This window comes from Mobula hypostoma, chromosome 16, assembly GCF_963921235.1.
Source record: "Mobula hypostoma chromosome 16, sMobHyp1.1, whole genome shotgun sequence".
NCBI lineage: Eukaryota > Metazoa > Chordata > Chondrichthyes > Myliobatiformes > Myliobatidae > Mobula > Mobula hypostoma.
Genome location: NC_086112.1, coordinates 47,032,614 through 47,048,733, shown reverse-complemented (window position 1 = coordinate 47,048,733; position 16,120 = coordinate 47,032,614). Strand labels below are relative to the sequence as shown.

The 16,120-nt window shown below is 43.6% G+C and overlaps 1 protein-coding gene across 9 annotated transcripts in view; it reads left to right on the top strand.

Moving 5' to 3' along the window:
* Positions 1-16,120, top strand: part of LOC134357380 (hippocampus abundant transcript-like protein 1) — a 153,251-nt gene that overhangs the window by 114,000 nt on the left and 23,131 nt on the right. For all 9 annotated transcript variants that reach the window (XM_063068888.1, XM_063068884.1, XM_063068883.1 and 6 more), the window contains 2 exons: positions 8,536-8,660; positions 8,957-9,071. In XM_063068888.1, the coding sequence (XP_062924958.1) occupies positions 8,536-8,660; positions 8,957-9,071 (240 nt within the window). The remainder of the gene's footprint in view (positions 1-8,535; positions 8,661-8,956; positions 9,072-16,120) is intronic.

Here is a 16,120-nt window from a genome sequence, read left to right as displayed (position 1 = left end):
ATTTTAAGGAGCTTATTAAAATTGCATAGATGGGGTCTACATAGATGGAGGTTTAAGGTGTTTGAGCATTACAATTAATGGTCTTGCCACCAAAACTGGATGAGTTAAATCTGGTGATTAAGTGATTGGAATCTGAGGAATGTAATAATTCAAGGGGTTTAAAAAAAAAATGGAGACTAGAGAAATGGCAGGGGAAACCACTGACAAGTTAAAACCAGGATGAGAATTGCAAAGTGGGTTTAAAATATTTAACTGAGGCAAATTTAGGCCAGTGCAATAGTGTTCATGGGATCCAGTGTAAGATGGCAAAATAGATCCAAAATTCTTTTGGTAGTAAGATGATAGTGGGGGGGGGGGGAGAGTTGATTACACGACTGGAAACCTGGAACAGTGATGTACCACGGGGATCAGTGGTTGAGACTTGTTGTTTGTTGCAACTTCACCGTGAATATCGGAGGTATGGTTGCTAAGTTTGCACGTGTCAGAGTGATGCCGCATGGACGCTGGCCTTTCACCTTGCCACACCTATGCCAACCATACAGTGTGGTGCACCTACACTAGGAAGGGAAGTGTGGCTGTGGCTTCCTTGCAGTGGTAATAATGGTGAGAGAGCTGGTCTTAAGTTACAGGATGGTATTGATCCATTGGCAAGATGGGGACAGCAGTGGCAGATGGAGTTTAAGCCTGCTAAGTGTGAAATAATGCACTTTGAAAGGGTTCATATGAATCGACCAAACAATGAATGGTGGGGCCCAAGGGGATATTAAGGGGCAGTGGGACTTTGATGTGCAAGTTCAGAGACCCCTGACAATTGCAGCACAGGTAGGTAAGATGGTGAAGAAGACACATAGAATGCTTGAACAATACACACAAAATGCTGGAGGAACTCTGCAAGTCAGGCAGCATCTATGGAGGGGAATAAACATTCATTGTTTCGGTTTGAGACCCTTCATCAGGATGCTTGCTCTAATTAACCAGTCATAGTATATTAAAGCAGAGATGTTATGGCCCAACACTAAACCATTGGTAAGGTTGAAGCTGAAGTGTCATCTGCATTTCTGGTTGAATCACTAGGGTGGAGAGTTTGAGTCTTGAGAAAGGTTGACTAGGCTGCATTTGTTCACTGGAAGCTGAGAAGGGAACTGACATGTAAGCAATTATGAGGGGCATAGATAACGTAGATGGTAAGAAACATTTCCCAATTGTGTCTAAAAGTTAGGGGTAGGAAGTTTAGCTGGAATCAGAGGAAGAAGTTTTTTTTCTATGCAGTAGATACTTGGATTTTAAACCAACAGTTTGAGGAGGTGGTAAGGCTGTGACTCAGAACATTTAAGATATTTGTAGATGAGCATTCAAAATGCCAATTTATCAAAGGCTATGGGCCTCATACTGGAAAATCGGACTAATATAGGTGCGCACTCAGCAGTTGGCATGGGTGTGGCAGGGCGGACATCCTACGTCCATGCAGTATTACTCTGACATTTTTTGATTTTTCTTTCATCTTCCAGCTTCCACAAAATTTTGCCTTTATTGCAAGTATATTACCAACTTTATATTTGCCACATTATGTTTTTGATTAATCTTCGAAATGTCTATTATTTTGCTATTTTGTGAACATGGTCATTTAGTCCTATCTATCTTGTGTGCCTTTTTACACCAATTCTACAAATTAACTTCAATTGTGAAGCATGGAGAAGTAAATAATTGGTAAACTTGGTTGATTTCTCTGCATTAGCAGCAAATCTCACATATTTCTAGTCCAAAAAACAGAACTTTAAATGCTGCTGCTCATGGAATTGTGTATGCCTAAACTACTATGATCCAGTGCATTTTAACTTGCAGCTATATTTCCTTTTGTTTATCTCAAAATAGGTGAATTGGTTTTCTTTTTTTTTAGATCTGTCTAGGATCTAAAGACCAGACATTTAAGTATGTAAACTAAACCTTTGGAATGAGTCCGATGCCCAACCACATTTCCTTTCAAAGATTCAAAGTACATTTATTATCAAAGTTTTGTGTATAAGTTTGTATGCAACCCTGAGATTGGTTTTCCCGACAAACAACCCTGAACCACTGAGTGCATCGCTGATTACATCAACTTCTGTGTGGACTGCAATGTTCCGACAAGAACTGTCCTTTGTTATTCAAATAACAAGCCATGGGTGCAAAGGACATAAGGACATCCTGAACGCTAAAAAGAGGGCGTTTAGAGATGGAAATAGGGAGGAGCTGAGGGCAATACAGAGAGACGTGAAAGCCAGGATCAGGGAGGCTAAAGACAGGTACAGGAGGAAGCTTGAGTGGAAACTCGAGCAGAACAACATGAGAGAGGTCTGGAGGGGGATGAGGACCATCACTGGGTTCCGGCAAACTAGCAACAGAGGAGCTGAAGGCAGTGTGGACTGGGCCAATGAGCTTAACCAGTTCTTTAACAGATTTGACATTGTGGCCCCTGCCCATCCCCCACATGAGCCATCTGTTGTCGGACCCCAACCATCACATATTGCACTCTCCCCTCCTACCCCTCCTCACAGTCCCCCACCCTGCTCCCATGACTATACCCCTTCCCCACACGAAACCACCACGGTAGGCTTCACAGCTGAACAGGTGAGAAGACAGCTGAAACGTCTCAACCCAAGCAAGGCTGCAGGACCAGATGGTGTCAGTACCAGGGTGCTCAAAAGCCTGTGCCCCTCAGCTATGTGGAGTACTTCGCCATGTATTCAACCTGAGCCTGAGGCTCCAGAGGGTTCCTGTACTGTGGAAGACGTCCTGCCTCGTCCCTGTGCTGAAGACGCCGCGCCCCAGCGGCCTCAATGACTACAGACTGGTGGCATTGACCTCCCACATCATGAAGACCCTGGAGAGACTTGTTCTGGAGCTGCTCCGACCTGTGGTCAGTCCACACTTAGATCCCCTCCAGTTCGCCTACCAGCCCCGACTAGGAGTTGAGGATGCCATCGTCTACCTGCTGAACCGTGTCTACGCCCACCTGGACAAGCCAGCGAGCACTGTGAGGGTCATGTTTTTTGACTTCTCCAGTGCGTTCAACACCATCCGCCCTGCTCTGCTGGGGGAGATAGCTGACTGCGATACAGGTGGATGCTTCCCTGGTATCATGGATTCTTGATTACCTGACTGGCAGACCACAGTACGTGTGCTTGCAACACTGTGTGTCTGACAGAGTGATCAGCAGCACTGGGGCTCCACAGGGGACTGTCTTGTCTTCCTTTCTCTTTACCATTTACTCCTCAGACTTCAACTACTGCACAGAGTCTTGTCATCTGCAGACCTTTTTGGATGACTCTGCCAGAGTTGGATGCATCAGCAAGGGAGATGAGGCTGAGTACAGGGCTACAGTAGGAAACTTTGTCACATGGTGTGAGCAGAATTATCTGCAGCTTAATGTGAAAAAGACTAAAGAGCTGGTAGTAGACCTGAGGAGAGCTAAGATACCGGTGACCCCTGTTTCCATCCAGGGGGTCAGTGTGGACATGGTGGAAGATTACAAATACCTGGGGATACGAATTGACAATAAACTGGACTAGTCAAAGAACACTGAGGCTGTCTACAAGCAGGGTCAGAGCCATCTCTATTTCCTGAGGAGACTGAGGTCCTTTAACATCTGCCAGACAATGCTGAGGATGTTCTACGAGTCTATGGTGGCCAGTGCTATCACGTTTGCTGTTGTGTGCTGGGGCAGCAGGCTGAGGGTAGCAGACACCAACAGAATCAACAAACTCATTCGTAAGGCCAGGGATGTTGTGGGGACGGAACTGGACTCTCTGACGGAGGCGTCTGAAGAGAGGATGCTGTCTAAGTTGCATGCCATCTTGGTCAATGTCTCCCATCCACTACATAATGTACTGGGTGTGCACTGGAGTACATTCAGCCAGAGACTCATTCCACCGAGATGCAGCACAGAGTGTCATAGGAAGTCATTCCTGCCTGTGGCCATCAATCTTTATAACTCATCCCTTGGAGGGTCAGACACGCTGAGCCAATAGGCTGGTCCTGGACTTATTTCATAATTTACTGGCATAATTTACATATTACTATTTATTTATGGTTCTATTACTATTTATTATTTATGGTGCAACTGTAACGAAAACCAATTTCCTGCCGGGATCAATAAAGTATGACTAACCAAAGAAAACCATGGAACCCTGTTCAAAGAAAACATCAAACACCACCACCCGCCCCCCCATGCAAAAATAAAACAAACTGGGCAAACGGCAACAAAAAATAAGAAAAACACAGATATAAAACATGATCGAAAGAGTCCAGACAATTTCAGTTCAACTCGGTGTTTGTTATCTGCAGGCTGCCCCCATTCAAAATTGCCCAAAATACAAGCAACAAAAAAAAGCAACCAGAAACACATCATAACGTGAACTATGGAGTCCAATCCACAATCGCTTGATTAAACCTTGCTGAGGACCCAGGGCTCCGGTGCCATCCTCCAACAGCAGTGTGTGTGTGTGACCGACCGACCGACCATTGCATGCTGACACCTTCCCCCAGCAGCAGCAAGTGAAAAGCTGGTAGACGGCTCTGAACAACCACTCGCCTTCTGCACCATTGTCAGGGTTCTTGCCTTCGAGGCTGGCTGCACGCTTCGCTGGAAATATCCTTAGAGACAGCAAAGCACCAGACTGGCCTGAAAGATGTGCCACCAAGATATCGATCACAGGCTCCAACAAAAGCAGAACTACATTTGAAAGAAAAGGAAGGCGTGAAAGTAGTAGTCTGGAGGATTTCGCCCTTTGTCGCATTGTTCACTGGTGCCATCTTTTTTACTCAATTCTGTAGTCTGTAAGGAGTTTATACATTCTCCTTGTCTCCGATTTCCTCCCACAGACCAAAGACCTACTGGTTGGTAGGTTAATTGGTCATTGTAAATTGTCCTGTGATAAGGCTAGGGTTAAATCGGGGGTTGCTGGTCTGCGCAGCTCGGATGGCCGAAAGGGGCCATTCCTCGCTGTGTCTCATTAAGTAAATAAAATCTATACCATTCACTGAGTGGAAACCGGAAAGAATTCCCTTGACAAAAAGACCAGAAGTCTTTAACATCTAGCAACACACATGAAAGTTGCTGGTGAACGCAGCAGGCCAGGCAGCATCTCTAGGAAGAGATACAGTTGACGTTTCGGGCCGAGACACTTCGTCAGGACTAACTGAAAGAAGAGCTAGCAAGAGATTTGAAAGTGGGAGGGGGAGATCCAAAATGATAGGAGAGGACAGGAGGGGGAAGGATGGAGCCAAGAGCTGGATAGTTGATTGGCAAAAGGGATATGAGAGGATCATGGGACAGGAGGCCCAGGGGGAAAGAAAAGGGGGAGGGGGGGAAAAACCCAGAGGATGGGCAAGGGGTATAGACAGAGGGAGAAAAGGGAGGGAGAGAGAAAGAACGTGTGTATATAAATAAATAATGGATGGGGTACGAGGGGGAGGTGGGGCAATAGCAGAAGTTAGAGAAGTCGATGTTCATGCCATCAGGTTGGAGGCTACCCAGACGGAATATAAGGTGTTGTTCCTCCAACCTGAGTGTGGCTTCATCTTGACAGTAGAGGAGGCCGTGGATAGACATGTCAGAATGGGAATGGGATGTGGAATTAAAATGTGTGGCCACTGGGAGATCCTGCTTTCTCTGGCGGGCAGAGCATAGGTGTTCAGCGAAACGATCTCCCAGTCTGTGTCGGGTCTCGCCAATATGTAGAAGGCCACATTGGGAGCACCGGACGCAGTGTGACTGTACCTCTTCCTAGAGATGCTGCCTGGCCTCCTGTGTTCACCAGCAACTTTGATGTGTGTTGCTTGAATGGAGCCAAGAGCTGGACATTTTCAACATCTCCCTTATTCAAGCCATTGTCCCCAGATGCTTCAAAACCTCCACAATCATCCCTGTAGCAAAGAAATTAGTTGTAGCCTGTCTGAATGATTACCATCCCATTGCCCTGACCCCCATAGTGATGAAATGTTCTGAACGGCTTGTCAAGCCTCATATCACAGCCAGCCTCCGCTCATCGCTGGATCCTCTACAGTTTGCTTATCGTCCAAGTCACTCTACGGAGGAGGCAATATCCACCACACTGCACACAGTTCTCTCTCACTTAGACAACAAAGACACTTATGCCAGAATCCTGTACATTGATTTCAGTTCAGTGTTCAATACCATCATCCCGCAGAGACCAGTGGAGAAATTGTCACTGCTTCGCCTTGGCACTGCCATGTGTTGCTGGATTCTGGATTTCTTGACAGAGTGACCACAGTCAGTCCGTGTTGGCAGGAACATCTCTGACTCCATCACACTGAGCTCTGGATCCCCACAAGGCTGTGTGCTTAGCCCATTGCTGTTTACACTGCTAACACATGACTGTGCAGCCAGATTCAAGGAGAACCTGATCATTAAATTTGCTGATGATACCACAGTGGTGGGGCTCATCAGCAAAAATGATGAAACAATGTATAGGGAGGAGGTCAAACACCTAGAGAGCTGGTGCAGTGATAACAACTTGATGCTTAATGTCACCAAAACCAAGGAGATGATTGTTGATTTCAGACAGTCTCAGCCTGAGCACACACCCCTCAGCATCAGCGGCTCCACAGTGAAGAGAGTGGAAAACATCAAGTTCCTTGGGGTGCAGATCTCGGATAATCTCATCTGGTCCAGGAATACCACTGGGATTGTGAAACAGGCCCAGCAGAGATTGCACTTTCTGAGGAAGCTTAAACAAACATCACTCCCCACTAACATCTTAACTACATTCTACAGAGGCGTGGTTGAGAGTGTGCTGACCTTTTCATTACAACCTGGTACTCCAGCTGCAGTGCTGTCGACAAGAAAGCCTTGCAGAGGGTGGTTAGGGGAGCAGAGAAGGTTATTGGGGTCTCCCTACCTTCTGTCCAAGACCTCTTTCAGAGTCGATGCCTCCAGAAGACACGGTACATCATTAAAAACCCCTCACACCCACTCCATGAACTGTTTGTTCTTCTGCCATCAGGCAAACGTTACAGGAGCATCAAAACTAAAAACCACAAGGCTACTAAACAGCTTCCTCCCACAGGCAGTCAGACTGCTAAATAGCTGCTCTACTTGACTCTGCTTTGGACACTTTTAACTTGCACTGGACACTTATAACTTGATTTTAACTGACATGCGGCTGTTGTGTTTTACTATTTATTGTTATGTTTATTATTTAGTGTTGCATTTGTTATGTTATGATTGCACTGCTCCTGGGAAACGCTGTCTCATTCTGCCCTGCAGAGCTAATGTATGGTTAGAATGACAATAAAGTTTTTTGAATCTTGAATCTTGAATTTCCAGCATCTGCAGAATTCCTCGTGTTTGTGTCTTTAAAGTCTAGCTGGTTCACTACAAGTATTACTGGTTTCCACCCAAGAGGCAAAGCATCAGTTTCAGAACGGTTGCTGAGAATTCCCTTTTCCCTTTATAGATTTCTCCTTTACAACAGAATACTCGTTCTCTATTGTTCTAGAGGTGTGGACATTTTTAACAATGTTGAAAGTTGTTGAAGTCAGAACTACTATATATTACATTGTGGCTCTTGGGGCCAAGTTTAAGTCTCAAAAACAATTGGCTGTAAACACAAAAAGCCTGAAAGTACTGGGATGAAAATAAGGAAACTAGTGCATGACAGGAGCAAATTAGCCATTAAAGTATTGCATCGAATGGACTTCAATTTCACAGTGATTCTATCTTTAATCACTTGAAATGCAGAAATTACAGAATGTACAAGTTAAGTGTCTTTACAATCCTGGTAGATCGGGATATGTGGTATGAAACTGAAATTTCTCCTAAATTCCTCAACCCCATCAACAAAGACCTGCCTGCTTCTTTAGTGTTCAAAATAAAGTGGTTATCAGTACTATGCAAAAGTCTCAGGCACCCTTCAGGGCTTCTCAACCTGGAGTACACAGACCCCTTGCTTCATGGTGTTGGTCCACGGCATAAAAATGGTTGGGAACCCCTGCCTATTAGTTTCAGACGGTATTTCACATGTTATTATTTTCATTTACTTGCAATATCTGACTTGAAGTGGGTAGAGAATGCAGGATACGTAGACTCCACTTTGCATGGAGGGGGAAAAAAACAAACCAGGCATCCAGTATGTGTTATTTTGTGATGCTGAGTGTGATTTCATGTTTATTTGATGTGCTTAAATAGGACATGGGACGTTGTTTAACAATCACATATTTAGCCTTTGAAATGTTCCAAATTAAAAGATGAAAAGTAAATTGGACAGTGCACTCACAAGAACAAATTCAAATCTTTGATGCAAAATCTGAATTGTATATTTTTACAATAATTAGAGAACTGATACTTAATATCAAGCACAGCTAAATGAAAGTAAACAATCTTCGGGAAAACAGTATATTTTGGCAATTCTAAACTAGCAGTGTTGAGAATTGCTGATTTCATTGTTTTTCTTGTAGTGAAACCAGCTTATTTTCTTTGAATGTAGTAATGTTGCAGTCTGAGGTAATGCTATGCTTTTCCCTTCTTTTTTTTAGGGGTTCTTATCATTTATGAGTGCTCCATTAATAGGTGCTTTGTCCGATGTGTGGGGAAGAAGATCATTTCTTTTATTAACCGTGTTCTTCACATGTGTCCCAATTCCATTAATGATAAGGCCATGGTGAGTGTATAAAGTTACATTGGTTGGATCACATAATGTTCACATATAAGAAGCAAACCTCGCCCTCTCCCCTCCCCCACACTTTATTTTAGCATATAACAAGGAGGAATTATATTTAGCTCTTTCTGTAAAGGCTTAGAGTGTTATTTGAGTAAATACTATGTATCAAAGTACAATTAAGTTGTAATATTAAAGTCAAAAGATTTTTAAACAAAAACTTGATTAGAAACTGCGGGAATGGTAACTTTGTTTAATTGGAGGCGCAGTTTGTGATGCTCTTCTTTTTGTTTTTGCAGGTGGTATTTTGCTATTATTTCAGTGTCTGGAATTTTTGCAGTCACCTTTTCAGTGATATTTGCATATGTAGCTGACATTACACAAGAGCACGAGAGGAGTACAGCATATGGACTAGTAAGATCAATTTTTGCACTTTTATGCATGTGTAGACCAGTTTACTTCCCTTACAATTATAAGTTTATCTTGTCACATTTATCTTTTCCTCTCTATATCCCTCATTTTTGGTTAAAATTTCCATTTTAACAGGTGGCATTTCTGATACGTGGGTGGCATGTTACAGTGCCATGGGTCTAGTTTTGTTATACCTGCCCAATTCACCTCTCCTGTCTACAGTCGTTACAGAAGGTTGGATTCCAAAACCTGCCTTTTGCTTATTTATTTTATTTATTGGATATAGTGCGGAATGGGCTGTACAACCCACACTACCCATCAATCCCCCCCAGTTCAGTCCTGTGTTTAAGTGGTGGCAGGGAATAGCAGGTAAATGATGACCCCGAGGGAGTGTACTCAGTTGTTAAATAAGTATCTGGAAATTGGCTACTGTATTTTCTTTGTGCTTCTTTTGTTACTATAGTGTTCCAATCTGATCCCGTGCTGTTTGGTTACTGAGAATGTAGTACAGCACAGGAACAGGTCTTTCATCCCATGGTGTTCTGGATTCATTAAACTACCCCTTCTGCCTGTCCCACTAAATCTCCATATCTCTCCTTTCTCTACAAATTCATGTGTCTATCTGAGAACCTTTGAAACATCTCTGTCACATTTGCCATCATTACCACCGCTTAGCACCTGCCAATCTCTGTGTAATTAAAACTAACACCCTGGACATCTACTTTGAAATTGCCTCCTCTCACCGTAAATGTATACCTTCTAGAATTAGACATGTCAGAACTGCTGACTGTCAACCCTGGGAAATCGATACTGTCTATCTACTCTATCTATGCTACTTGTCTTATAAACTTCCTTCAGATCTCCCCCAGCCTCCGCTGCTGCAGAGAAAACAACCCAAGTTCTTCTGCACATCTTCTAATCCAGGCAGCATTCTGGTAGATCTCTTCTGCACCCTCTCCAAAGTTTCCACATCCTACCTCTCATATGGCAACCAGAACTGAATGTAGTACTCCAGATGTGGCCTGACTAGAGTTCGATAACTTCTTGGCTCTTGAAAGTGCCTCAACTGATAAAGGCATGCATGTCCTTTATTAGTTGGAACACTAAAGGAGGAGGTTCAGAGGGTGCTCATGAGAATGAAGGGCATATGGTATAAGGAGCGATTGATGGCTCTGGGCCTTTACTCACTGGAATTTAGAATAATGAGGGGGATCTCGTTGAATGTTGAAAGACCTAGAGAGAGTGGATGAGGAGAGGATGTTTCCTGTGATGGGGGGAGTCCAGGACCGGGGGCACAGTTTCAGAATAGAGGGACGTCACTTTAGGATGGAGATGGGGAGGAATTTTGTTAGCATTGGGTGGTGAATCTGGAACGTGGTGCTACAAGCAGCTGTGGAGGCCAGGTCATTGAGTATATTTAGGTAAAGGATGATGGGTTCTTAATTAGTCACTGCATGAAAAGTTACAGGGAGAAGACAGGAGAATGGAGTTGAAGGGGAAATGTTGGCACTGGCTCAATGGGCTGAATTGCCTAATTATGCTCCTTTGTCTTATAGTCATATGCAATCATTATGAAATTCCCATTTTCTTTTGCCTCTTTGTAACACCTACAGGTTTACAATATTTTCTAATACTGCTTGGTCACAATAAAATGTATTTGTCCTTGAAGCTTTGAAGTAATTTTAGAAATCATAAGTGTCCAATTACTTCTCTTAACTGGATGATTTTTACTGTTGAACCTACCCCGTTCCTTGGAATATTACCCTCGGCAGAGTTTCTGTCAACTGGAGAATGCAGATATACTTTTGCACCCAAAGCGAAGGACAAGTTTCACTGATTGATACGTGACTCACACAAGCTACTTGGCACTACAAATTATGTTATTTGAGAAAACAGATTTAGCAAAAAAGAAGGGCGTTATTCATTGAACTGTCTGTAGTATGATTAAAAACCAAGATTCCAACTGGACCCATTTATTGTGGATATTTCCTTTAGCACTCTGAAGTTGCAATGTAACAGGAACAGAATCAAACAATAGATCGATTAAATCAGGGATTTCTTTAAAAATACTACTGTCAAGTCTTTATTTATCTGTTGAGATACAGTGTGGAGTAGGCCCTTCTGGTCCTTCAAGCACGCCACCCAGTAATCCCCCGATTTAATCCTAGCCTAATCACTTGACAATTTACAATGACCAATTAACCTTCCACCTGGTGGTCTTTGGACTGTGCGAGGAAACCTCCATGGTCAAGGGGAGAAAGTGCAAACTCATTACAGGCAACAGTAGGGATTGAACTGTGGTTGCCTATACTGTAAAGCATTGTGCTAACCACTACGCTACCCTCCCGTCCCTTTAGTAGTTGGCTGCAGTTCATTAAACCACCTGCATTCTTGATGGATGTTCCCATGTGACAAAGGCAAAATGAGCCCTCCCTCTGTTTCTATTTAGGCAGTGCAATGAAATGGAAATAATCGTTTTACTGGAAACAATTATGAGCTTGCTTCAGGGTATGAACTAAGGCAAAGCAAGATGCAAATAATTGTCCTTGTGATCAACTGAGTATTACACCTAGACAGGTAAAGTTGTTACAGGCCATCAGTGTTCTGAGTTATAAATAAGAAGCTAAAGGCTACAGGAACAGAGAAGTTTTAAATTTGTACAAAACATAATCACAATGTATTGGGGACCAATATCCTGGTGGGGAGGTTTGCTAAGGCTATTGGGGAGAGTTTAAACTAGAATTGCTGGGGGTTGGGAACTGAAATGAAGAGACGGAGGAAGGGATGGTTGTCTCACAAATAGAGAAAGCTTGTAGGCAGTGTGAGGGGGGGATAGGCAAGTAAAAGAGAAGGGACGCACTCAGACTGATGGTTTGAGATGTGTCTATTTTAATGCAAGAAGCATCATGAATAAAGTGGATGAGCTTAGGGCATGGATCAGTACTTGGACCTATGATGTTGTGGCCATTACAGAGAATTGGACGGCTCGGGCAGGAATGGTTACTTAGAGTGCCAGGCTTTAGATGTTTAGGAGAGGACAGGGAGGGAGGCCAAAGAGGTGGGGACATGGTACTGCTGATCAGAGATGGTGTCACGGCTGCAGAAAAGGAGGAAGTCATGGAGGGATTTTCTACTGAGTCTCTGTGGGTAGAAGTTAGAAACAGGAAGGGGTCAATAACTCTACTGGCAGTTTTTTATAAACCACCCAATAGTTACAGAAACATCGGGGAGCAGCTAGGGAGACAGATTCTGGAACTGTGCAGTAATAACAGGGTTGTCGTGATGGGAGATTTTAATTTCCCCAATATTGATTGGCATCTCCCTAGAGCAAGGGGTTTAGATGGGGTGGAGTTTGTTAGGTGAGTTCAGGAAGGTTCCTTGACACAATATGTAGATAAGCCTACAAGAGGAGAGGCTGTACTTGATCTGGTATTGGGAAATGAACCTGGTCAGGTGTCATCAGGTGTCAGGTCTCTCAATGGGAGAGCATGTTGGAGATGGTGATCACAATTATACTTTATAATTTATTGTCTCCAAACAATTGATACTAGAACGTACAATCATCACAGCGATATTTGATTCTGCGCTTTCCGCTCCCTGGATTACAAATATTAAATATTAAAAATGGTAAAAATTAGTAAATATTAAAAATTTAAATTATAAATCATAAATAGAAAATAGAAAAATGGAAAGTAAGGTAGTGCAAAAAAACCAAGAGGCAGGTCCGGATATTTGGAGGGTACTGCCCAGATCCTGGTCAGGATCCGTTCAGCAGTCTTATCACAGTTGGAAAGAAGCTGTTCCCAAATCTGGCCGTACAAGTCTTCAAGCTCCTGAGCCTTCTCCCGGAGGGAAGAGGGACGAAAAGTGTGTTGACTGGGTGGGTCTTGTCCTTGATTATCCTGGCAGCACTGCTCCGACAGCATGCGGTGCAAAGTGAGTCTACCGACGGAAGATTGGTTTGTGTGATGTGCTGCGCCGTGTTCATGATCTTCTGCAGCTTCTTTCAGTCTTGGACAGGACAACTTCCATACCAGGTTATGATGCACCCTAGAAGAATGCATTCTACTGTGCATCTATAAAAATTAGTGAGGGTTTTAGGGGACAGGCCAAATTTCTTTAGTTTTCTCAGAAAGTAAAGGCGCTGGTGGGCCTTCTTGGCAGTGAACTCTATTTGGTTGGACCAAGTCAGGTCATTTGTGATATTGACCCCGAGGAACTTAAAGCTTTTGACCTGTTCCACTTGCGCACCACCGATGTAACTTGTTTTGTGCGGTCCGCTACTCCTGCTGAAGTCAACAACCAATTCCTTCATCTTGCTGATGTTGAGGGATAGGTTATTGTCTTCGCACCATGCCACCAGGTTCTAAATTTCCTCTCTGTACTCAAACTCATCATTACCCAAGATACGGCCTACAATTGTTGTGTCATCAGCAAACTTATATATTGAGTTCGATGGAAACTTGGCTACACAATCATGGGTGTACAGTGAGTACAGCAGGGGGCTGAGTACACAGCCCTGTGGGGCACTGGTGCTCAGAGTGATTGTAGGGGAGAACTTGTCCCCTATTTTTACAGCCTGGATCCTGTCTGTGAGGAAGTTGAAGATCCAGCTGCAGATCTGAGTGCTAAGGCCCAGGTTTGGGAGCTTAGGAATCAGTTTATTTGGAATGATGGTATTAAAGGCAGAGCTGTAGTCAATGAAAAGGAGCCTTACGTATGCGTCTTTATTCTCCATTCTATCTCCTTTCCCGTAGCATTGGAGAGGGATAGGAACAGACAAATTAGGAAAGCATTTAATTGGAGTAAGGGGAAATATGAGGCTATCAGGCAGGAACTTGGAAGCATAAATTGGGAACAGATGTTCTCAGGGAAATGTACAGAAGAAATGTGGTAAACGTTCAGGGGATATTTGCGTGGAGTTCTGCATAGGTACGTTCCAATGAGACAGGGAAAGGATGGTAGGATACAGGAACTGTGGTGTACAAAAGCTGTTGTAAATCTAGTCAAGAAGAAAAGAAAAGCTTACGAAAGGTTTAAAAAAAAAACTAGGTAATGATAGAGATCCAGAGGATTATAACGCTAGCAGGAAGGAGCTTAAGAATTAAATTAGGAGAGCCAGAAGGGGCCATGAGAAGGCCTTGGCGGACAACATTAAGGAAAACACCAAGGCATTCTACAAGTATATGAAGAGCAAGAGGATAAGATGTGAGCGAATAGGACCAATCAAGTTTGACAGTGGAAAAGTGTGAATGGAACCGGAGGAGATAGCAGAGGTACATAATGAATACTTTGCTTCAGTGTTCACGATGGAAAAGGATCTTGCCGATTGTAGGGATGACTTACAGCAGACTGAAAAGCTTGAGCATGCAGATATTAAGAAAAAGGATGTGCTGAAGCTTTTGGAAAGCATCGAGTTGGATAAGTCACCGGGACCGGACAGATGTACCCCAGGCTGCTGTGGGAGGCAAGGGAAGAGATTGCTGAGCCTCTGGCAATGATTTTTGCATCATCAATGGGGACAGGAGAGGTTCCAGAGGATTGGAGGGTTGCAGATGTTGTTCCTTTACTCAAGAAAGGGAGTAGAGATAGCCCATGAAATTATAGACCAGTAAGTCTTAATTCAGTGGTTGGTAAGTTGATGGAGAAGATCCTGAGATGCAGGATTTATGAACATTTGGAGAGGCATAATATGATTAGGAATAGTCAGCGTGGCTTTGTCAAAGGCAGGTTGTGCCTTACGAGCCTGATTGAATTTTTTGAAGATGTGACTAAACACATTGAAGATAGGGCAGTAGATGTAGTGTATATGGATTTCAGCAAGGCATTTGATAAGGTATCCCATGCAAGGCTTATTGAGAAAGTAAGGAGGCATGGGATCCACGGGAACATTGCTTTGTGGATCCAGAACTGGCTTTCCCACAGAACGCAAAGAGTGGTTTTAGATGGGTCATATTCTGCATGGAGGCTGGTGACCAGTGGTATGCCTCGGGGATCTATTCTGGGACCCCTGCTCTTTGTGATTTTTATAAATGACCTGGATGAGGAAGTGGAGGGATGGGTTAGTAAGTTTGCTGATGACACAAATGTTGAGGATGTTGTGGTTTGTGTGGAGGGCTGTCAGACGTTACAGCGAGACATTGATAGGATGCAAAACTAGGCTGAGAAGTAGTAGATGGAGTTCAACCCAGATAAGTGTGAAGTGGTTCATTTTGGTAGGTCAAATATAATGGCAGATTATAGTATTAATGGTAAGACTCTTAGCAGTGTGGAGGATCAGAGGGATGGTGGGGTCCGAGTCCATAGGACACTCAAAGCTGCTGCACAGGTTGACTCTGTGGTTAAGAAGGCATACAGTGCATTGGCCTTCATCTATCGTGGGATTGAGTTTAGGAGCTGAGAGGTAATGTTGCAGCTATATAGGACCCTGGTCAGACCCTACTTGGAGTATTGTGCTCAGTTCTGGTTGCTTCACTACAGGAAGGATGTGGAAACCATAGGAAGGGTGCAGAGGAGATTTACAAGGATGTTGCCTGGATTGGGGAGCATGTCTTATGAGAATAGGTTGAGTGAACTCGGCCTTTTATCCTTGGAGCGACAGGGGATGAGAGGTGACCTGATAGAGGTATATAAAATGATGAGAGGCATTGATCATGTGGATAGTCGGAGACTTCTTCCCAGGGCTGAAATGGCTAGCACGACAGGGCACAGTTTTAAGGTGATTGGAAGTAGGTACAGAGGAGATGTCAAGGGTAAGTTTTTTATGTAGAGAGTGGTGAGTGCATGGAATGGCTGCCGGTGACAGTGGTGGAGGCAGATACAAGAAAAATAGAGGACTTTTGGTAACCCTAGGTAATTTCTAAGGTAAGGACATGTTCGGCACAGCTTTGTGGGCTGAAGGGCCTGTATTGTGCTGTAGGTTTTCTGTTTCTATTGCATACATAAATTTAGCAAATGCGTTACTAAGAAGACAGAGTAGAACTATTGAGAATGGTTTTTCTTTGAAAAAGAAAATGGGATAAAGGAATTTAGTCATGGTCAATCCAGTTTTA